At 33.8% G+C, this 25087-nt stretch overlaps 1 protein-coding gene across 1 annotated transcript in view; it reads right to left on the bottom strand.

Annotated features, from left to right (window-relative positions):
- LOC136025000 (U5 small nuclear ribonucleoprotein 200 kDa helicase-like) overlaps window positions 1-25087 on the bottom strand; it is a 127827-nt gene that overhangs the window by 52809 nt on the left and 49931 nt on the right. The window contains exons 14-19 of the mRNA XM_065700625.1: window positions 20683-20909; window positions 17958-18089; window positions 15867-16096; window positions 12031-12187; window positions 5124-5330; window positions 1640-1787 (exon numbers count right to left, since the gene is read on the bottom strand). Of these exons, the coding sequence (XP_065556697.1) occupies window positions 1640-1787; window positions 5124-5330; window positions 12031-12187; window positions 15867-16096; window positions 17958-18089; window positions 20683-20909 (1101 nt within the window). The remainder of the gene's footprint in view (window positions 1-1639; window positions 1788-5123; window positions 5331-12030; window positions 12188-15866; window positions 16097-17957; window positions 18090-20682; window positions 20910-25087) is intronic.

Genomic DNA, 25087 nt, shown 5'->3' with positions numbered 1-25087 from the left:
TCACAGAAAATGCAGACAGCACAGCTTATTTGGGCACTAAATCTTCCTTTTACTATTTTTGTTCGAAACAGATTTTAATCATGGAACTTATATATATATATATATTATATATTATATATATATATATATATATATATATATATATATATATATATATATATATATATATATATATATATATATATATATATATATATATATATATATATATATATATATATATATATATATATATATATATATATATACAGATGTGTTGACCACAGCTAGTATACAGCTATATACAGCTAGTAACAGCTAGTATATATATATATATATATATATATACATATATATATATATATATATATATATATATATATATATATATATATATATATAGTAGTGGGGTCACAGAAAATGCAGACAGCACAGCTTATTTGGGCACTAAATCTTCCCTTTACTATTTTTGTTCGAAACAGATTTTAATCATGGAACTTATTACGCGCTTATTTTTGTTCGTGAAACTTATAACATGCTGATTTTTTTTTTCGCGAAACTTGTTTCATATTGATTTTCCTCTTGTTTGATCTTCTTTGATTTTCATCATATTGATCTTGTTTGTTCAAGGAACTTGTTGCGTACATATTTTTGTTCATGGATCTTGTTCCAACTTGATTTTTGTTCGTGGAACTTGTCACTAACAAAATATTTTCCTTTGAATAGACAACTTCAGGAAATCATCATTTTTCCAAAATCCCGAGATTCTACATGATTTTTTGTTTCTCAAATCCATCCAATTATAAATCCTAATGCTCTCACAACTGACTACAGACTAATTAAGACTCTTTATACTTGCAAAATATTTGTAGAGGAAAGGTAACCCGCTAAAGATATCTAACAAGAAAACCATTTTTGATTTAGAAACATTTGCATTACATGGTTACAACAATACATCACTCATTTTTCACTTACTGATTCAACTTATGGTCTTTAATATATTTCAATATCGTATATAAAGCAGCTTGACGTCTATACACATATACTATATCAAGTTTGCTGCAAAACATAACTCCTCCTCCAATTTGAATTTGTTCAATGATGCCACGCATCTTCCGTATATATCCTCCCATTCAAGGCTTAGTCTAGATCCTCTTGTAATTTCTGCTGCTAAGTTTGGTACGCTTGTCTTTGTATCATTGCTGCTGCCAGCTCCACTATCAACTTCTAATAGTGTAAACAAATGATTCATTTTTGCCCATATGTTTTATCAAATAAGAATACATGATGATAAGGGTATATTCAAACTGTTCTCTCTCTGAATTCTACTTTCTTACTAATATGAACTACACTGAAAATTCAGCCTTATATTGGATCTGGTTGCTATGGCTGTTTGCTAAGACTTCATAGCCATATGCAAACGAGATTCTCACAAAAGTATGCTGAATAGATGTACCCTTTGTAGTTTCATCTGATATTTAAGTATGACAAAGGTTTTCTGTCTGTAATATAGGTAAGCTTTAATATCCAAATAAGGGTCTAAGTTCGGAAGATTGAGTGCCCAAATAAGGTGTGCTGTCTGTATTCCCTATGGTCCCACTACTTATTAGTAAATTATGCCAACATAATCTAAAGAAAAAAGACGAACAAACATACTTACCAATTTCAAATATGGCTCTTACTAGACGACTTCCTGACTGAGTGACGTAAACCATGTCAGCCATTAATGATAGTCCTTCTAACTTCAACTGGGAAATATAAGCTTGGAGTAAAACGTTGACTTTGGCACTAGGCTCCTCGAAACTTTCCTTTTTTTGGAAAAAACATATATATAAAATGTGCACAAAATCAAATAGATAAAAAAAGAGAGAAATAATAGATAGTCTTAACCCAACTCAAGCATAAATAACAATAATGAAAATAGAAAAAATATTATCGGCATTATCAGTATAATCCTTGCTAGTTTTCGGAGTAAGCAAGGGGATGAAAATTTATGGAAATATTCCATTAAGTAATAGCCTAAGCTATATCAAATCATTCCTAGCAACACAATTAATTAAAGATTGAGCCTTGTCAACAACAACCAAAAGTACAAAATAGAATTCTGACAACAACATACAAAACACGAGTCGGCTTTCCTAATGATTCTAAATAGTCAATATCCTTGAAATTTAGGCCAATGTACCAATTATTTGGAAATTTAAAGAGAATGTAACGTTTTTTTTAAGAAAAATTTTTATCTCGCTCATTTTTATTTAAAATTTTCTTCATGATTTTAAATTCATATTCCTTACTTTGCACGGTTATTGAATATATACAGACTAAGAATTTTCTATTGATAGTTCGTTCAAATTTTTTTGTCCAGAGAAGATACACGATTTCTTCAAAATTTGATTGACTTAATTTTTAAATTCGCGAAGAAATAGGATCATCACCTTTTCTGGATCAATTTAAAAAACTAAAAAAAAAAATAAAGCTAATTTGAAAAAGTCCTAAATGCTTTTTGAGAAAATTCTCTATGCTCAAGTTTACCACGCAATGACCAAGTGCTCACACTTTTTTTCGCAAGATGATTGGGTCAATCATCTTTTCAAATTTTACTCTACAAGTGAACTTTAAGGTGAAGTGAAGTTGAATTTAAACTGGGTTTTCATCTCGCCCTTTTTTGTGGAGGGTTTAATTTTTAAACGTTTGTATTAATTCTTCTCGTCTCGTCTCCTCTAAACTAGTATTATTTCAATTTTCAATACCAAGATTGAAATAATTTTTTTTGAAATTTAAGGTTCAATCGAAAACATTACATTAAAAATGTTACCTAAAATTCAACAAGAGTTAAGAGCTCATATGGCACTTGTGAAGAGGTCAGAAGAGACAAGAGCCAAGAGCTCATATGGTATGAGTTCTAGCAAAATTCTAAGAATCAATAGATTGATTTAAAAGGAAAATCAGAGGCTTAATCCCGATCGAGATTTAAAATAAGAGCTCTGAGTCACGAGGTCCTTCTAAATATCAAATTTCATTTAGATCCGATCACCCACTCGTAAGTTAAAAATACTTCAATTTTTCCTCTCCCTTCAGCCCCCCAGAAGGTCGAATCGAGGAAAACGACTTTATCAAGTCAATTTGTGCAGCTCCCTGACACGCCTATCAATTTTCATCGTCCTCACACGTCCACAAGCACCAAATACGCCAAAGCACTGAACCCCATCCCCTGACTCCCCCTAAGAGAGCGGATCCAGTCCAGTTACGTCGACCACGTATCTACGACATTTGCTTATTTTACCCACCAAGTTTCATCCCGATCTCTCTACTCTAAGCGTTTTCCAAGATTTCCGGGTTCCTCCTCCAACTCCCCCCAATGTCAACAGATCTGGTCGAGATTTGAAATAAAAGCTCAGAGACATGACTTCTTTCTAAATTCAAATTTCATTAAGATCCGGTCACCCCTTCTTGGGTTAAAATACCTCAATTCTTTCTCATTTTTCCAAATTAACAACACCCAGCTCCCCCAAAGAGGGCGGATTCAGTCCGGTTATGTCAATCACGTATCTAGGACTTGTGCTCATTCTTCCCACCAAGTTTCATCTCGATCTCTCTACTCTAAGCGTTTTCCAAGATTTCTCGGTTCCAAGATTTCCGTTTCCCCCTCCAACCCCCTACGGCCGCGGATCCAAAATGAATTGAAAATGTAGCATCTGAGACATAAGATCTTTCTATATATCAAGTTTCATTAAGATCCGATCACCCATTCGTTAGATAAAAAAACCCTCAATCTTCATGTTTTTTCCAAGATTTCCGGATCCGGTCCGTTTACGTGAGTCACGTATCTTGGACTTGGACTTATTCTTCCTACAAAGTTTCATCCTGATCTCTCCGCTTTAAGCTTTTTCAAAATTTCCGGTTCTCCCCTCCCCCCAATGACACTGGACCCTGTCGAAATTTAAAATAAGATATCTGAGTTACGAAGTCCTTCTAAATATGAAATTTCATTAAGATCTTATCACTCCTTCGTAAGTTAAAAATACCTCATTTTTTCGAATTTTTCAGAATTAACGCCCCCCTTAAGTACCCCCAATAGTGCGGATCCGTTCCGTTTAAGTCTATCACGTATCTAGGATTTGTGCTTATTTTTCCCATCAAGTTTCATCCCGATCCCTCCACTCTAAGCGTTTTAAAAGATTTTAGGTCCCACCAACTCCCCCCAATGTCTCCGAATCCGGTCGAGATTTAAAATAAGAGCTCTGAGACACTATATCCTTCCAAACATCAAATTTCATTAAGATCCGATCACTCCTTCGTAAGTTAAAAATAGCTCATTTTCCTTCCAATTTTCAGAATTAACCCCTCCCCCCAACGCCCCCAAAGAGAGCAGATCCGTTCTGGTTATTTCAATCACGTATCTGAGACTTGAGCTTATTTTTCCCACCAAGTTTCATCCCGATCCCTCCACTCTAAGCATTTTCCAGGATTTTAGGTTTCTCCCCCCTCCCCAGCGCCCCCAATGTCAGCGGATCCGGTCGGGATTTAAAATAAGAGCTCTGAGACACGATATCCTTCCAAACATCAGATTTCATTAAGATCCGATCACCCGTTCGTAGGTTAAAAATACTTCATTTTTTTCAATTTTTCCGATTTAACCGTCCCCCCCCCCGGATGTTCGAAACGGGGAAACGACAATTTCTAATTTAATTTGGTCTGGTTCCTGATACGCCTGCGAAATTTTGTCGTCCTAGCTTACCTGGAAGTGCCTAAAGTAGCAAAACACGGACAGACAGATAGACCGACCGACTGACAGAATTTGCGATCGCTATATGTCACTTGGTAGATACCAAGTGCCATAAAAACAGAAAAACTAAAGACAGCTATAGAGGGAAACTCGACGAGAACGGCTGTTAAAAGAGTCAAACTTACAACAAGTCTAAAGAATTTTCTCCAAAATCAAATATTCACCGGCACATAGAATAAGCTATTGAGAAATAGCATAATTAAATGAACTTTTTAATTAAACTATGAGAATCAAATGCAAAAATTCGTTTCACTATTCCAATAATTACAAATCCAAATTATGTTTCATAGTCTAATAAAATTAGCCGGACAATTTAAATTCTTGTAGAAAAATCAGCAAGTCCCAAAAAATAAGTTACCTTGATAGGAATTGGAACTCTCTCCATCAGTTTGCTTAGCTCCAATTTTTCATCTTCTCTAACGGTAATTTGCCGAAATTCTGAGCTGAGACTGAAGACTCGAAACAGCTCAATTTCACTGAGAGTTGGTTTCAGCAGTTGGTTATATGTAGCAACAGTTTCGTGGGTTAAATAATAGCCACTGGCAATACGGCCAAGCTCAGTGCTCTATAGAATAGACAAAAAAAAAAGTTGGAAATATAAGGAACAATGACATTGTTTTTTTAGGGTATTGACTCATTCAAGAAAACGAATCAAACAGAAAAAGTAAACACAAGGAGAGCAAAAAAAATGAGGAGAGAAGGAGAGAGAGAAAAGCAGAAATTAAACAGAAATCAAAATGAATAATCAAACTAAAACGTATTAAAAATAATCAAATTGAACCAACCAAAAATACTATCGTCCCATATAGGGACGATAGAGGTATAGAGAGCATAGACCCTCTAACCAAACGAATTATTTTTATTTCTAATTGCCATTTATATTTTTATGAAAAAACAGTTAAACTCCCATTACAATTTTTTTCCGTCAGCGTAAGAATCAGGAACTTGACTTCTTTCTATCTTTTCGTTGGATTCTTTCTTCGAAGATGGTTAAACAAAACTGTTGCCTTAAGATAATAATAATAGCTTACACAACTTTAAGGAAAGTTAGCAAAGGTTGGGTTTTAGAAGCAGCTCAAGTGAACTGATTTATAATTAGTTAAAAAGTAAAAAGCTGCATTTAACGTTCTTTCTAAAAATGGTAGTCGCTACCGTCACAATAAATCTTCGCTTGGAAATCTCCCTAGACTTAACACAAAGTTGTTGATTTTATTTGCTAATCTTTTATTACCTACAGCAGAACAACAGATTCGTGGCTTCATTCTTCTGAAGAAAAGGGTTAAAAATAGCCAAAAGGCTCCCAAGACTCTAGAGTTCCTCTATATGTTTCTTAAACCTTTTCTGAGTTGTGTTGCCTAGGCAATGTCAAAGTTTAAATAAGATCCAATATTCACAATAACAATAGACCTGGTTAAGATTTCAGAAAAAAAGTGGGATCTTAAATGTTTTAACAATCTGATAGTTAAAAGCTAACGACAGATTTATAAACAAAGAACCTATAAAAGCAGCAGTATTGTTCCAGGATAAAATAATAAAAGGTATTAAATGACAAGTGCCTTGTGAAGCAGAAACAATAACTACCATGCCTCTGAATTAAATTATTCCTTTCGTGATCATCTTTATCTTCAATTTATTCATTTTAATTTCTGTTCGTTTCGAATTTCAGTTCTCGATTGTAACTTTTGCTAACTTTCAGTATAAATTATCATATGATTTGTGCTTCTAAATTAATGTTTTTATTTCGGTGTAGATTAACAGATTCCAGCTCAGGCTTTTCAACAGCAACGTCCTCTCGACGCTTTGCTATAGTTCCGAAACCTGGCATTTGGACCAACACCTTGAAAGGAAGCTCCTCATGTTTGAAAATATTTGTTTAAGGCGCAATCGAAATATCTATTGGATCCCGAAAAGAAATAACAAACGCTACTATACGACATAAGATGTCTCAGCCACTGATTACTGAAATCATCAGATACCCGACGCGGAGATACCTTGGGCATGTGATTCACATAACCAAAACTCGATTGTCAAAGACAGTACTACTGTGGCAGCCCATCACAAACTGAACTGACCTCACAAATCTTAATGCCTCGCTTCGCCCCGAATGGGAGGATCTCTTGGCGGCCGCAGTGATGAGTGACAAATGGTGGCTCTTCTTGGATACCCTAAGAGCCTCACAAAAGGCATAAAAGGATTTAAAGTCTAACGTAAGATGAATATATAGACAAAATAATTTAGTGAAACCATATTTTTTTAATTTTGTCAGAAGTCCGGTGTGTAAAGCAACGCCTGAAAACTCCAAGGACAGAATGTCTGGTTCATGTCCGGCTATTAAAAGGCATTCCCTTCCAAGGATTGGCGGCCCTGGAATTAAGTATGACGAAGGAACTGACATGGCTTTTTTTTGCCTGTGGCGACTTTGAACTACGATCAATCGTTAGTTGTGATTAAGTGTTTGCAAACTCAAAAAGAGCAAAAATTAACAGAGCAGAGTTGATAACACTCATGGCTTCTCAAAACCAGGACACAATTTGTACTTTACTGAAAAAAAAACAAAACAAAAAAACAACAACATATATTGATAATTATTCCTTCAAGTTTTGATAATAATGTATTTATGAAAGAAAAAAACTGAAAAATTTTCAAACGTATTTTGTTTTCAGTAAAGCCCAAATTGTGTTCTCATTTTGAGAAGGCATGGGGTTTATCTGCCCTACTTATGTTAATTTTTGATCGTTTTGAGTTCAATTAGGCTGTTTATTTTAATTTGAATTCGTTTTGATTTTCGTTTATTAACTGATTGTGAATTGCGCTTGGAAGATTATTCGACTTTATTTTTGCCCATTCTTGCCTTAATTGAGCTCTTTACTTTTCTTTGAAAAAATAGTTTTGTGGAAAGTTTTTAAAATTAATTTCAGTTCATTTTTTATTGACATAGTCTTCTCATAATAAAAATAATATTTTATATCTTTTCAGTTTTCTTCTACAAGAATCTATATTATGGGTTTTTATTTGTATGTTGGAGAAACTTTTTCAACAATTTTTAATCCTGACACAAACAGTAATTTTTTTTTAAATTAATTTTATAACTTCTGAAGTTGACCTGAAAAATGAAACTTAATATCATTCCCAGAGATTGTATCTATGCTCTTGGTCAACCTGGATACACTTACATTCTTTTTATTTATTTAAACTGTAAGAGCAAAAGTAGTAATAGTGATATCCCCAAAAGTTTCGACTTAATACCTCCAGTCGTTCTCAATACATTGCTGAGGTGTCTTATTGGCAACGATAAACACAATACCTTTTGATTTATTTTACAGAAAAATTTTGTTTTAAAGCATAATGGGCCAATTGCATAATTGGGAGGGGGGTTGACATCCCTAATATCCCTAAAGACATAGTTGCTGGACCATTCTACTATGCTGAACAAAATGGCTGTCGTAAAATTTTAACTGGATGCGTTTGGGTAATGAATGGGCTTGAGAGAAGGGCAGCTTACCCCCCAATCTCTTGTTACTCTTAAAAAGGGCACCAGAACTTTTAATTTTGAATTGAATTAGCTCCTTTAAGAGTTTCAATGATATTTCTAGCTATTATAGTGGTGCTGCCTACGATACTACTCATATGCCCTTTTGAAAACCTGCATGCATACAATTTTTTCCTTTAATTGAAACTGCTGCTAAACGTTCCCTTAAAGTTTCATCTTAGTACCATTAGCGTCATTAGTTACATTAACTGTAGAGGTAGCATTAAAAGTATAGCTTAAAGAAAGAAAACGATCAAAAATGAGGTTTTTAAAGGCCAAACGAAAATACTGAAGAAACATAGAAAGCGAATATTTTGAGAGAACAACCGCCTCCCTTCTTCAGCGCGAAAATATAATATAATCAAGGAAAATACCGAATAAAAAAACAAAAAACAAACGCGGAAAGTCAACAAAACCAATGGAAAAAAAACGGCAAAAAATTAAAGATAAGTAAAATTCAAAACAAGACTAAAAATTATAAGAATTAAAATCAAATACCTAACAACAATAAAGTGAGTCATTCGCAAAAAACTGCGATTTGCACCAAATCCAAACAATTCCAAACTACCAACGGTGGATACTAACAAACAAGGAGGCTTGGGGGGCTGAAATCCCTCCATTCACTTTTGAATCTTATAAAGAAAACTAAAACTTCTGACTTCCAATCAAATGAGCTTCATCAAATTCAAAGTTTAATACGACCATCCGATCAATAAAAACCTTATAAGCCCTGGGCATAACTTAAAACCCTTGCCCAAGGGCTCTGGGGGATGGTGTCCACCCTAAAGACAATGCTGTATGATTTTGGACTTGTGACAACGAAATGATTATCTCTCAATTTCAGTTGAATATGTTTTGGGAAGAGGATGTTCGGGGGGGATATCTGCTCTCCATTATTTTTGAATTTTAAAAGGGAACTAGAACTATACATTTCAAATTAAATGAGCCTCCTCGAAAACTCACACGACCGCCCCTTCCATAAAAACCTTATATGCTCCTGAGGCATAACTTACAACCTTTACCTCCAGAATCTGGGGTTTCTGTCCACCCCAAAGGCCTTATTATATGATCTTTGGACTATGTTTGAACAAATAGCTAACTTAAAATTTTATCAGATGCATTTGTGTAAAATAAAACGTGGAGGGACTGCCCGATCGGTTTGACACTTAAAAAGGGAACTAGAACATCTCATTTCCAGTAAAATGAGCCCCCTATGGAAATTATACGACCAGACTTTCCATAGGAACATTATATAACCTTGGGGCATAACTTATAACCCTTGTGCTTAGGGCTCTGGGAAGAGGGGGTCTTGAAATAGCATTCATTCTGTGACCAAAAATGCATCTGAACGAAAAAAACCTTTGTTTCTGGATTTTAAACAAAAGCTGTTTGGCAAGCTTTTATGAACTTATTTTACAACCATTTGACAATTGAAGGTCACTTATAGTGATATAGAGTGAAACTTGTCTGACTAGTTTTTAGCATTAAAAATAGACATTTCGTTTAGCCACCAAGCGGTGGGAATATAATTAGGAAATCTGATAATTATAGGCAATCACGTTGCGATGGAGGTGGCTGGTGAAAAGTAAGCAGAAGGGGGGGTGGTGGTGAAAAAGTTGGTAGCTAGAGCCGTGGCACGCACCGGGCTTGTCCCTTAAATTGCGGGGACAAAGGAGTCAGCCTTCAACGTCTCCCTTACTTCTCTCGTATGGAAACCACCAGTAAATGGTGGTTTCTATACATGTTTATCCAGTTTTGAATTTTCTACGGCGGAATATTACAAAAGAAAAGGATACCGGATTGCATTTTTCGCCAAAGAAGCGATAAAGCAGGCACAGGATGTGTGCTAAAGTGCCTTGAAATTTATGCTCTCGAAAGGCGCGGGGGTTCACATTCAAGCGCAACATTTTTGGCAGATCCATGATCTATTGAGAGCGTCTTTAGCGCGTAAGGAAGAGCTACCCCTCTTTTTTATAGTTGATCCTTGCGACGCACCAGCTATCCCCAATGAACAAAGCACATTGTAGCATCTCGTTTAAACGAGTGCTTGAGGATGTTAAATTTTGTTGTTGAAAAGCAGGATACCTCGAAACAGCCCCCAGGCCCTGCAGTCTGGCTCTCAGTGCCAGTTCAAGCACGACCTTCTGTTCCTGTCGTGTTGAGCAATATTTCGAGCAACTTGACCAGCTAATCAACGTGAGTTTGCGTTGCTCATATGGCATTATCAAGATAGACCAAGACTATGAAGTTTTACAAATACCTATTCTTGTTAGCAGCGTGAACAGTGCGACCAGATTCGGTAATACGTCCGTAGTCCAGTTAAAATTCATATCAAAAGATAATTAGATCGTTCTGTTAAACACGGAATCAAATTTGAATATGGTTTATTTCGAGCTACGTTCCAGATCGAAAAACGGATGCAATGTCACAGTTGTCACGGCTTTGGTATATATGTATATATATATATATATATATATATATATATATATATATATATATATATATATATATATATATATATATATATATATATATATATATATATATATATATATATATATATATATATATATATATATATATATATATATATATATATATATATATATATAGAAATTACTTTTTTCTATCCTACTTCAGCAGTTGTACAGGGGAAATTACCATCCAAATTTCTCAAAAAGGAATGGACAATTTGCGTTAGGCTACCACAAAATGAGTAAATATATTTATCTAGCATTGCGAATGTAATAAATGGTGTTCATAAAGAAATAGGAAAAGAGCTAGCCCAACCCCAACACCTAGTTGGTGGGGGCGCTTGCGCCCCCCAAGCCCCCCCGCACGCGTAAGTCGTTATGCGCCATTGTAGTTGTGTCCCTATTTCCCACCTGTGAATATAGATATATATATATATATATATATATATATATATATATATATATATATATATATATATATATATATATATATGTTTTTAACTACGTAAAACTTGCGAATATACAACATTTTTCGTTGTCCCATTGTCTGTGCATATAAATAGATTGTCAAGTTTACCGACTCTTGAACATGCAACATATAATGGTCCATGGGAAAACAATCCGTATTCAGATCTATACCTCAGGATTCTAATGATTGCCCTTCAGCTTTGTTGATGGTGATTGCTAATCGAACATTCCCTGTGTCCCCGTCGTCATTTATATATCCCCCTGTGCCCCCCGACGTCCCCGTTGTAGTTGTGTCCCAGTGTCCTGGTCGTCATTTATATTCCCTGTGTCCCGGTCGTCATTTGTGTCCCGGTGTCCCAGTCTTTAATTTCTCTTTGAGTGTCCCGGTCGTCATTTATATTCCCTGTGTCCCGGTGTCCCGGTCTGTATATACATTCGTTTTTGAATTGGTCTTTTTTTTTAGTTTTTTACCTTTTCTTAGCGCGTTACCAACTCAGCTACATCGGCTTGTATACTTTCGTTTTTGAATTGGTATATGATGAAATAATTCAGACGTCATATGCGGACAGACAGACAGACAGACATAACCCACAAACAACTTATTTTTATATATATATATATATATATATATATATATATATATATATATATATATATATATATATATATATATATATATATATATATATATATATATATATATATATATATATATATATATATACTATCAACTAGTGAGCTTCATTGAAAACATTCAATAAAAAAAAACCTTAAATCAAGGAGAAAAACAATACCTGAAAGTGTCCAGTTTTGCGGTCATATTTGATCATGTAATGCTTATCAAGGATCCCAGCTGCGGTGTGAATGATATCAGCTCTGAATTTTTCTAGATATGGATCGTCTTCACACATATCCGAAGTAATACCGTATAGTCCAGGATTTCTAAGCATTCTACAAAATTAAGGAAAGAACTTCATATACATATGAAGATTTATTTACTTATTTCTTTCAAAATAGAGGAGCAGAGGAGTAAATACAGTTAGAAAATACTTCCGCAATTCTATAAGTACAATCCAATGGAAGATAATTGCAATCTCATGCATTTATTAAATTCTGGAAAGAAGGGCGAAAAATGTCGATAGAGAGAATATTTTCGAACTTGGATTAAAACTTGTTAAACTTAGGGTAAAAGTAGAAAACTTGGGTTAAAGACTGTGGATAGAGAGAATATTTTCAGACTTTGGGTAAAGACTATGGATAGAAAAAATATTTTCAGACTTAGGGTAAAACCTATCAAACTTAGGGTTAAAGTAAAAACATAGGGTAAAGATTATGGGTAGGGAGAATATTTTCAGACTTATGGTAAAACTTATTACACTTCGGGGAAAGACTATGCATAAAAAAAATATTTTCAGACTTATGGTAAAACTATCATCAATTTAGGTATTTCCAATTGCTCATTAATTTTAAATCTTTGAACTAGTTGATTGATACTAAAACAAACAGGAAACCTAGTAAAATTTGATAGCATTTAAAATAAAAACACAAATTGATGAAAAATCACAAGTTTTAAAAACATAAAAAGAGAAGGGCAAAGAATATGCAGGAGGGTTACTTCATTAAACAGAGAACCTGAAGTATCAAGACGGTAGTTACCAGGTAGTCGTACTATCGATCCAATATGCCTTTGTAATTTTTGTTCAACATATAAAATAAACATCGACTTTGGATCTCAATCTGAAGCACAATAAGGCAACTCAAAATAAGCAAAAATATCCGAAATAGGTAATGAAATATTTCTTTGCAAATTCATTAAGATTAGTTATTACCATTACTAAAAAAACATTGTCATTTTTTACATTAATATAAAGGCCTTTATCTTAAAAGAAACTACAAAGGGAAATAAAATTCCCTTGAAGTTTGTGGATTTTTACATAATTCTTATTGATCTGAAATATTTCCGCACGAGTATTTTCCTCAACTGATGATGCATTACTTTTAGCACACAAAAAGACACAGAAAAAGACACCAAACTAGTGTTCGAATAATCCCTCTCCCACACAAAAACACAAGAAATATTAAAAGTACCGTCTTGCTTTAAGCCATGAAAAACTATCTTGTCTTCATGTACTTTCAGATGAAGCATCGAATTTTCAAGAAAAACTAAATCAACTTTGGGTAAAACTAGCCATCTTCCCCTCCCAGATGTCACCCAGCTTTTCCTTTGGTTTAAACAATAATATTCTACTTTTTAAATTTTATTTAATTTTTTTTTTTGAAATGCTACAATTAACATTAAGAGATATTTTCAAGATAACTTTGCCTTCACGTAAAAGTTGTGAACACTAAATTAATATAACATAGTAAAAGTTAGGGATATCCAATTTCTCAAGCATAGCTTTTCAAAAAATAAATATTTTTCAGTTTTCATTGTATAACAGTCAACCTATGTTTTCTTGAAAAAAATCTATGGCGATGAAATACCAGTTTTATTTTGGGTTTAGCATCATAATACTTAGACCAGGAGCTGCTGTAGGTAAAGTTTTTAGAGAGTATTAACGTAGTTTTGAGAAGGACACCATGACTCAACTCTTGATCTCATATTAGTAATTGTGGAATGTCTGAATTACAGGAATCCCTCTCCGTCCTGTTTCTGAGTTTTATGATAATAAATGGTCATTGGGTCAAATGATAGAAAGCTATATTGAAAGTCCTGTCCTTATAAGCCCAACCAGACAAGTACGTAAGTGATTTAGTTCTATGTAAAAAAATAATATTAAAAATAATATTTCCACAGTTACGAAAGGATCCAAGGTTAGTAGGCATATTTGCTAGATTGTGAGATCAGCCTTTAAGTAGGGTTGTTACTTCTTCGTTTTAATGGATCATTAAGGTCAATTCTGTCCAAGAGACACAGCATTAACTATGGTGAACTATATCTAAAATGGGAAGGTGAAACTTTCTTAGACACAAGACTATGTATATAATTTGAGCGGTCGTTTAATTTTTTTAGCAAGCTAAATGAATTTTTGGAAGCCTTCAGAATTAGATTATTGAGGTTTTCGTGAAAGATAAAGCATCATTTGTTAAATACAAAATTTAATGCGTTTGATTTACGGCATTCGTATTGCAATTTAAATATATATAATTCTAACCGTATTTATTCATTGGGAGTCCTACCTTAAATAATCCCTAAATAGTTGTGAGTCACAGAGTTACAACACGTCTGTACGTTTGAGGGCGGAGAGAAGGCGGAAGGGGGAGAGGTATTGAAGGGGGTATGGAACCAAACCATTTGTCAAATGTGGAATTAGCGTGTCTTGACTTAGGACAATTATACTGCTATCTTATGGATTTTAATTATTCACATTTAATTATTAAGGACCCTTCTCTTATAATCCCTGAATGATTATGAATCAAAGTGAAAGCAAATCATTATGTGTCCGAAATAGAAGGGGGAGCTGATGAACTGGCTAGAATATATGCCGGGTGCTTTGATTTTGTACGACAATCCTGCAATACTAGCCTCGGATGTGAGCACTCAGCAAGCTAATATTTGTAGTCAGCAAGTTAAAAGGTGTAAACTTTGTCAATACAGGCCAGGACAGGGACGGATAACCAGCCCAAGATCCTACTTAGAACCCTGTCATTATACGGATTATATATCCTTACATGATTATGATTTCAACAAGGTTCTTGTTGGAACCATAAGTTGAAATGGATCCTCTGTTCCGCAGTACATTGCTATAATACACATATACCTTGCGCAGTTGACCCCATATTTCAGGAACCTCAGGTCCGAGGTTCTGCAGGGTCGGGCCTTTTCCTTTTATGACTCCAACTAAAAAAAATATTTTACTAATCTGATTTCAACGAGGTGTAATATGTACCTTTCTATTAAAAAAAAAAGGAGAGCCGAAGGAACTCAAGCATACAGATTGAAAATCTTTTTATGAGTCATTCTAGGTAGGTGCCACGAATCCACCTTTCTATAAGAATAAAGGAGGGGGTGAAAAAAGTACGGGTCCAACTTGTAACGGGAGGGACAAGGTTCACAATATAAGGTCCCAAGTTCCACAATATAGACCCTTAAACTGTTCATATTAATGATTTTTGCATTACTCTGATTTTAGCAAGGCATGACATCCCCATTCCCCGTTTCTAAATAAACCAGTGAAACCTCTATCTTATATGGGTTACTTGCATAATTTAGGGACCTTGAGCCTTGGTATATACTTATTTTGTTACACCTGGAAGCAAAGCTGCCAAATCTTTCGATACTTTTGATTCCATGACGACGACCTTGAAATTTTAAATTATCATGTAGTATTGGGGAGGGCATATGAGGTGGCAGGCTGCCCCCCCCCCAATCTGTTTTAGATCTTGTAAAGAAGGCTATTAATTTTTATTTGAAATAAAGTATGTCCTCATTGGAAATGACATAGCTGAAAAATAAAATCATACATGGGAGACATATTGTTCCTTAAAAAATCCAAGCTAAAGCGTACACTGTAATATAGCAAAATTTACTATTTTAACCAAAACTTGAACGCGACTGAAGGCCTTCAATATTTTCGGTAAAATGAAAGGAAACCCACAGAATAATTGTGAAGAAAGTGACAAAACAAACCTGATATATAAATAAGTATAGCCAAGCCACGTAACCGCATCTCGTACAGACTGCACACTCTGAAGTACAATCTCTGCATTAAGCATGTCAGGTAGTTTGGATATCAGCTGACTTTCAATGGGCAGTTGCTGATTCAAAAGAGACAAGTAGTACTGTAACTCAGTGTGATTGGTAATTACAATACCTTCACCTTTGGTATCGTATTGCGGTCGTCCTGCACGACCCAACATCTAAAATGAAAATTTTATAGTTTATTATAAATCAATTAACGAAAAAAAATATTTCTTTTTAAGTAATAATGAAACACTACTTTAAAACTGAATACGAGCAGAAATATATATATATATATATATATATATATATATATATATATATATATATATATATATATATATATATATATATATATATATATATATATATATATATATATATATATATATATATTTATATATATATATATATATATATATATATATATATATATATATATATATATATATATATATATATATATATATATATATATATATATATATATATTTATATATATATATATATATATATATATATATATATATATATATATATATATATATATATATATATATATATATATATATATATATATATATATATATATATATATATATATATATATATATATATATATATATATATATATATATATATATATATATATATATATATATATATATATATATATATATATATATATATATATATATATATATATATATATATATATATTTTATATATATATATATATATATATATATATATATATATATATATATATATATATATATATATATATATATATATATTATATATATATTTATATATATATTTATATATATATTTATATATATATATATATATATATATATATATATATATATATATATATATATATATATATATATATATATATATATATATATATATATATATATATATATATATATATATATATATATATATATATATATATATATATATTTATATATATATATATATTTATATATATATATATATATATATATATATATATATATATACATATTTATATATATATATATATATATATATATATATTTATATATATATATATATATATATATATATATATATATATATCCTAAATCGTTTCAATTAGAATGACTAACTATCGATTTGTTGTCTTTAAAGACTGGCATCAAATATATTAAGCAAAACACGCCCAGATTCATCTCAAAAATCCCTAGAAAAGGTTTCTCCCATTTACCATAAAAAAATAAGGATAGCTTTTATTCACAAATGAAACCTATAGGTTGTATAAAAAAATAAGAAAAAAAACCGTTATGCTTCCGCGGAAATGTCTGCAGTGACACGACAAATGCCCTGTCAATATTAATTTTACATTTCTAACACATCAAGGAGGGGGGCGTCCAGATGTCTTCCAAAATCTTTCAAAAACGTGGTACGAAAGCATCGAACGTGTACTCCATTGCGGTACAGGGCTATTGGACTCTTCAGAATGTTGCACAGATTAAGCATAAAACGTTATTTAGCCATTTGTTACCGTTATTTTGTGCTGGGCTAGAATCTTTTTCTATAGATGATTTGATTGCAATTACTTATTTTATATATGATAGTGTTAAAATAAGTCCAGAAGCGATCAAATGCTCTTTTATTATATTTGGCAGCTATACTACTACTACTACCACTACTGATACTGACAACTCATCGCAGCATCAAGCCGTCTGAAGCCAAAGTAGCAGCGCGTTCTCCTCCTCACCTAGATATGTTCAGAGCTTGACCATTAGCTCCGTCCCGCGAAGATTTTGATTCTCTTAAATATTTTTCGTATGATCTCTTCACACAACATTAGCGGATCTTCTGATGTGCGATTGCATTCAATTGGCTTAAAAAAAAGAACGATTTCCGGTAGCCTATCATCCTTCACCCGTTAAACAAGACCTAACCAACTTAACCGTTCTTTCAATATAGTGCTACAACTAAAGTTGTTGTATCCATTAGTTTTAATCATAATAATAATTCACAAGAGAGCAAATTGACACTGCTTACCTGTAAAACATCAAGTGCCCCTAGTTCAGTCCATCTTCCCTTTTCTGGGCTGTAAATTTGAGTTCCCTTGATAATAACTGTATGAGCTGGTAAATTGACGCCCCAAGCAAGCGTGGCAGTCGAGACAAGTACCTAAAAAGCGAAAAAATCCAATTTATTATGACTTGTTATATAAGACAGTCTTAAAACTTTCCCTTTACTGAAAGACATAATAACATAGTAAAGACATGCACGTAGCAAACATATACATATATTTCATAGGCAGCGCAATAGCACAGCCTATGATATATATGATTATCTATACTGAGATTATCATAGTAGATTCAGTAGATTATCTATACTCAGTAGATTATCTATACCTCAGTAGGTTGAGGCAGCGCAATAGCGCAGCCTCACTATAGATAATCCATACAAAGCAGGCCAGCATAGAAGGCCTGCTTCGTATGGATACGTATGAAGAATATGGATATTCTTTTTAAAAAGATTTAAAAAGAATATCCATAAAAAAGACTATGCCAATAAAACGAACAGAAATTAATTTAAAAATCTTTTTTCTACAAAACAAGTTTTCCAAAGAAAAGTAAAGAGCTACATTAAGCCAAAAATGAGCAGAAATAAAAGCCAAATAATCTTCCAAGCGTAAAACTACCACAAATCACTATCAACAAATAAATGCAACTCAAAACGAAAAGAAATTACAATAAATAGTCAAACTCTAAACGAGCAGAGATTAACATGAGTAAGGCTGATAGCCGCCATGCCTTCTCAAAACCAGAAAATAATTTGAGCTTCACTGAAAACAAAACACATTTTTAATGTTCTCACTTTTTTCCTTTCATAAATAAAAAATTATTAAGAATTTAAGGAATAAATATCAGTATATGTTGATTAAACTGACAATCCACGGCCATTTTTTTATGTAATGGCGACTATACTTAATATTTGTATACAACATCGTCTATATATCTTTATTGTCTTTTCGCTCAAAACTAACTAAGCAAACAAGGCGACAAGACTTTATAAGGGAAGAAAAGTCGATTCTCTTGCTTTTTTTTAACATGGAAGCATTAACTGATAAATAGCAAATATTGCTAAGAAAAACGAAAGAAAACAAAGAAAAACACAAGCCAATTCTAAGAAACTGTCCTTGGGAATTGGTCATACACTTGCAAAAAAAATAGAACAAAATTAGAAAAAGCATAAGAAGAATTAAAGAAACTGAAGATAAATAAAAAAAAGACCACGAATTACGTAGAAAAACCGGAGTAACACCGGCAAAGCCAAGCGGAAACAATGCAGATTGTTACTTCCTCTTTCTAAAAAAAAAAAAAAAAAAAAAAAAAAAAAAAAAAAAAAAAAAAAAAAAAAAAAAAAAAAAAAAAAAAAAAAAAAAAAAAAAGTTTTGTTTTACAATATCCCACTTAAATCTTTTTTTGAATCACTATCGAAGGAATTTTATAGCATTAGTTACCTATAAAAAAAAATGAAAAACCCGATGTGATCATTATAAACGTAGGGGTACATAAAGGGTCCCATAACGGGTACATAGCAGTAGTACAGCATTGTGCAAACAATGCATAAAAAAAACATGAGTATAAAGGTCCCTACTTAAAAAATGGCGTCAATCGAACGCTTCCTATAGAGCAAATTTTTCTTCAATCCCTCTGATAGTTTTTACTATAGATGAAGACCACGTTGAATACAGATATCCAGTATAGAAGAATGATATTCAACATTAGAAGAATAGTAATTCTTCTTTTTTTAGTATTTCAGAATTCTAAGGTAACAAAAGGACCTAAAACACTAATTGTGAACAATTTTGGGACAAGAAAATAAGTCAGGCATGAAACTGATTAAATTTTTAGCTCCAAATATATTATCATTACACTTTAGATTATACATGTATGATCATAAAATCAGCAGCTATGACAGATTGGTCAGGGAATACGCATGCGAAGACGCATAATAAGGCTAAGTCATACAAGAAAATCATGTTAAAGGAATGGCAATGCATTGAAGTGAAATATTAAGAAACGTTCAAGTTATCGCAGGGATGTCTAGACACGAGCAATTTACAACACAGAGGAATTGCAACAGTTTTGAGTAGTTAACCCAAGGTTTGATTTGATTTTTATTAGCTCCTCTTTTATATGTCTAATAACCAAATTAGTATTTTCTTGGAGCACGGCGATTTACGTTACCAGGATGATTTGGGGGAGGGGAGGCTCAGTAGTCACAGCCAACTCGGCTTAGGGGACAGAAGACTGCATCAAAGGATTAAATGACTACATCTTGATTCAATTGCAGTTAGATCCATTTAAATTACTCTTTCCCATGAGTTTTTCGAACTATCACCAATGACTACTTTCACAGCTCTGTTTTGTTATGTTCAGTTTCTAAATCTACCCTAATAAATTTTATGATAATATCCACAATAACCTTTTCTGTATGTTTTTAGGGGTGGATTCTAACCATATAACCCATTTAAACATTAATCTGAAAATACGGAAATAGAAAATGGCATAGCATGGGATAAAACAGTATGCTTCGTCATGAAAACCAGTCACCAGTGAAAGAAATTTTTTGGGAGGGAGGGAAGGGACAATAAATCATTTCTTAAGTTAATTTTATTAGACGTGCCTAGAAAACTCAGAATAATGATGATTTCAGGGAGAGGGGCCTTTTCAAGCCTCGATACAAAAATTTTTAGAATAAAAAGTCATACCTGAATGTGTTTATCGGCAAACAAATCTTCAACAAGCGTTCTATCTACTCTACTCATACCAGCATGATGGATCGCGAATCCATAAGGAAGGAGATCTTTTAAGTCTAGGTTTTTCACTGACTCTGCTTCGTCTCTAAGTACAGCAGTTGAAGCAGACCCTTCGCGAAGAAACTGACTAATCGTATCTTTTTCCAGACACATTGTGCGAAGAGCTCTAGCAGTTCGAGCTGAAATAGAGAATAACATATGACTTTGGTAACTCATGAAAGAATTGCAGATCCAAGTACTCAATTATTATATATTCTAAAGAGTATGAGAGCGAAGACTTGCACCATTTTGACAAAAAAATACACACAAACACCATCTAGAATTGAGCTTTTCTTGGTGTATTTTCATTGACATAATAAATCAGAAGTGGGATAATTAGTGTAACAGGCATAATTACTGTAATAACAAGTGTCTGAACTCAGTTTCTGAGAATAAAAAAATAAGAAGCATAAAAAATGCAAAGAAACGCTAAAAACTAAATGACGTTAGTGTTTCTTTTCGTTTTTTTTTTATTTTTTTTTATGAGCACTAGCAGCAGTTCCCGCTCTTACAGTTTGTCCGTGCTCTTTGATATATTCTAAATCTGTGAAAATTAGTGCGCCAATAGATTGAATTCCAAAAATTATTATGGAAGTTATAAAACACTTTACCTTTTTTAGATTGAGTTTAAACGTAAACGGAAACACGAGTTAAGGTAAAAATTTTGGAAATGGCGAAAATCCATACTAAACACAAAAATATGGATTATTTCGACTGTAATCTTGGCAAGCGCAATATGGTTAGAAAAATTAAAGGCAAATAATATACTTCAATGTGTGAATAAAACTTTATTAGTTAAACTTTTATATTATAATAGAAACGACGAGCCAATTTAACAACAATAAATTTATCATATCTAGAATCAGGATATGGGGTAGATTTTTATTATGCATATGTCGTAAGCAAAACTTTATTCATTTTTAGAGCATCAATTTGTAACATTAAGGGCCACAGTTTACTTACAGTTTGCTGCTACGAACTGTTTGATCCAAGGCGCTCTTAAATAAGAGATTGAGACAAACCCGTCATTAACCCCCCCACCAGTCTTTTTTTCGTTTTTTAAGTCTATTATTTATATAGCAATACTTCCAAAATAATAAACACCCCTGAGCAAGTGTAACCCTCAAATATTTCTGGGGAAGGGGGGAGATGTGAAATATTAAAAATGAATCTTAGGGTCAACATTTTCACGGTTTTAAAAGAAAGCTCTTTTAAAAATGTTCTTTAAGGGGACAAAATTCACCCACACCATCTTCTTATCTGTGCTCGCAAACATATGAAAGTAATCTGTTACGCTTAAAATATTTAAATATTTCTGCAATAAGAGGGGAGCTATATTCAATTTGCAGCACCCATACTAGCCAAGAAAAATCCCTCAGAATGAAAAGAGATTAGGAGGATATTCTCTCTTCCTCCCCACTTTCCTTTTATATTTATCATATGGTTCACTTAAGGTTAGAAATGTTGGGAGAAAAAAAGCATTTTTTGAGGCTCCACAAACAAAAGATCTACTAAACCTCCTGTTTTGTGCTTGATACAAGCTATGTACCACAGTACATAATTTTTTTGAAGCTTTAAATGAGTCAACTCAGTTAAATAAAGCTTGAAAATGAATGTTTATGTTAACTGTTACTTTTTATGGACCTTGCATGGGCCATGTAACGTGCGTTGACTCGTCCTAGCCGAGCGGTTGTTGCGCTGGATTTAGAATCCAGCACAGAGTTCGAATCCTAGTGTATCTATTGATTCGGTTTGGAACGGGGGTCAGTAGCGTGACTCTGTAAACTCAGCCAGAGTCGAATCAGTTCTAAATGCGTACCTGGATAAATCTGGGCAAGGTAAACAGGAAGGGTGTCCGAAAACACAGGATGGCTGACCCCCGTCCCCCATTGCACTTTCTGGCTGAAGGGCCTTAAGGCGGAAATCAGCACTACCGGTTTGGATTGTATGGGTCTAGTGTTGTATCCTTTACCTTTTTCACCTTTACCATGTAATGTGCCGCGCTGCATTATGACCTTAGAAACTGGGAAGCTTTGTATGCAGCTCTCAATAGTTCTAAATCGACAGGTTAACTCGAAATTTTCACTTGATTGTAATTGACCCTCTTTGGGCCAAAATTGCTCTTTTACGCCACGAAATGGCAGAAGATACCACTTTACTGTGGCTCGACTTCGTTTACTATTTAAAAAGGGTACTAGAACTTTTAATTTTTACAGCTAGCCACATGTTCTCAGGTATTCAAAATAATCATAAAAAGCTGATTTCTTTGATGCTTATACGGTTGTCAAAATCCTGGTTTTGAGGTTTCGGCTACTATTAACACGAGTCGCTACTTACACAAGCGGTAAAGAACTACACAGTTGGCTACCAGGAACCGTATAGCATTATTAAAGTTGTCCAAAAGCAAGAAAATTATCCTTTGACGAAGAGAAATACAAAAAAAAAATTTAACACAGAATACCCCTTGAAGAACTATGAATGTATATAAGATTCTTCTTTTTTTTTTAAGAAAAAAAAAGTTCTAAGATACGTCATTGTTGATAATTCTGAAGGACCAACAACTTCTCTGAAAAGGTACGTCACGAGAGAAATAAGCTTTCCTCGAAAGTGAGCTAAGACCTGATTTGGTGCAAGAACAAGCTGTAGGCAAAAAGTGCACCAGGGCTAGACATATTCCTTGTTTCTGAACTAGAATCACCCTAAGATATAATTTGCATGATTAAAGAGCTGAAGTTGGTCAATTGCAACCCCACCCCAGACACACACACCCATCCTAAAGCTATTTTCTTTTAGCAAAAGGGTAAGCCTGCTGCACCTTGTTTAAAGGGGATTTTGATAGGATTTTCAATCTGTACGATCCTAGGCCCAAAGTGCACAATCGGCCAAGCAAACACATCTCTTACTTTCACCCTCCCCCTCACCACTAAGAAGTTAGGCATGCTGCACCATATTTGGACCTAAATATTACCAGGGTTTTCACTTAGTATTAATCAGAAGCACATAGTTAGGCTCATGACCCCTCCAATACCCAAACCCCTATCTGCACTCTCTGCATGATTCTCTTATTGTAGCAGAAAGGCCAGCATGTTGCATCTTGTTTGACGCGGAATAACACAAGGTCTATAAATATGTACAATATTGGAGGCATAAAGGTGGTCCTGGGCCCTTCACCACCCCTGCTCCTCCGATTACCAGCTTCTTAGCAGAAAGAATGCTATGTTACACCTAGATTGAACTGGACTTACCGCAAGGGATTCCAACTCGCACTATTGGAGAACCAAGGTGAGTGAGAGGCTTTCCATCTCGTCCCATGACTCCCACCAAAGCGCTTTAACATAAATGTAAGCATGCTGCACCTTATTTGAACGAAATCATGGAAGGACTTTCAATCCAGAGTAGGACCAGTCTCCTCCAAATACACTTCCTACCCTCGTTCGCCAGTCTCTTAGAATTAAGGTTGGCATGTAGCACTTTTTTTTAACCTGAATCATACAAGGAGTCTTAATCTGTAAAAAGTAAAGGACCGAAGAGGACCAGTGTCCCATCCAGTCGTCCCCAATCTTACCATCTCCAACTGTTTGTCAGACAGATAGATATGTTACACCTTGTTTAAATCCACAACGTCCAATGATTTTAAACCTGCATGACTTGAGCAACAAACTGGCCCCATGGCTCCTGCAACAACACCCTCCCCCACCTTCCCACCCGGTTTTCAGCGGAAAGGTAGACATGTTACACCTTGTTAGAAGCGGAATCACGGAATAATCTTCAATCTGTATTCATAGAGGCAATAAATAGGCCCTTGGATCCTTCAACAATCTTCGCCTCACCTTTGGCAATGCCAACTTTTTTAGCAAAACGGTGATCACACCTTTTTTTGAAAAAAAAAACAAATCTCGCAAGGATTTTCAATTTCTATTGAAGAAATGAAGTGGGAAAGTTGTCTAAGCTTAAGAGGAAAAGTAGGCAAGTTACACCTTGTTTGAATAAAAAAAAAAAATATCAGCAATGACTTTCAATCTGTATTATTTCAGGCATATGAACCCTTGAAACAATGGCCAAATCGTCGCGGGAATTTTTATCTGCTTGACTCAAGCCACAAACGGAAATCAGGGGCCCTTGAAGCCTACAAAGCCAGAAAACCCCATTGCCAGTAGAAGGGAGGCAGGTACTTTGTCCTCTTTTTTTACTGGTCGGCTTGAAATTTACGGGATTTTGGATTTGCAATGAACACGTCTCTGGTACACTCTACCTGTTCTACGCACACCTTAACAGTTCTGAAAAGAGCAGATGCATTTGAACACATTTAAAAATAGAA

Source organism: Artemia franciscana, chromosome 3 (genome assembly GCF_032884065.1).
Source record: "Artemia franciscana chromosome 3, ASM3288406v1, whole genome shotgun sequence".
NCBI lineage: Eukaryota > Metazoa > Arthropoda > Branchiopoda > Anostraca > Artemiidae > Artemia > Artemia franciscana.
The sequence above is the reverse complement of the archived record's forward strand: the minus strand, read 5'-3'. Positions and strand labels throughout refer to the sequence as shown.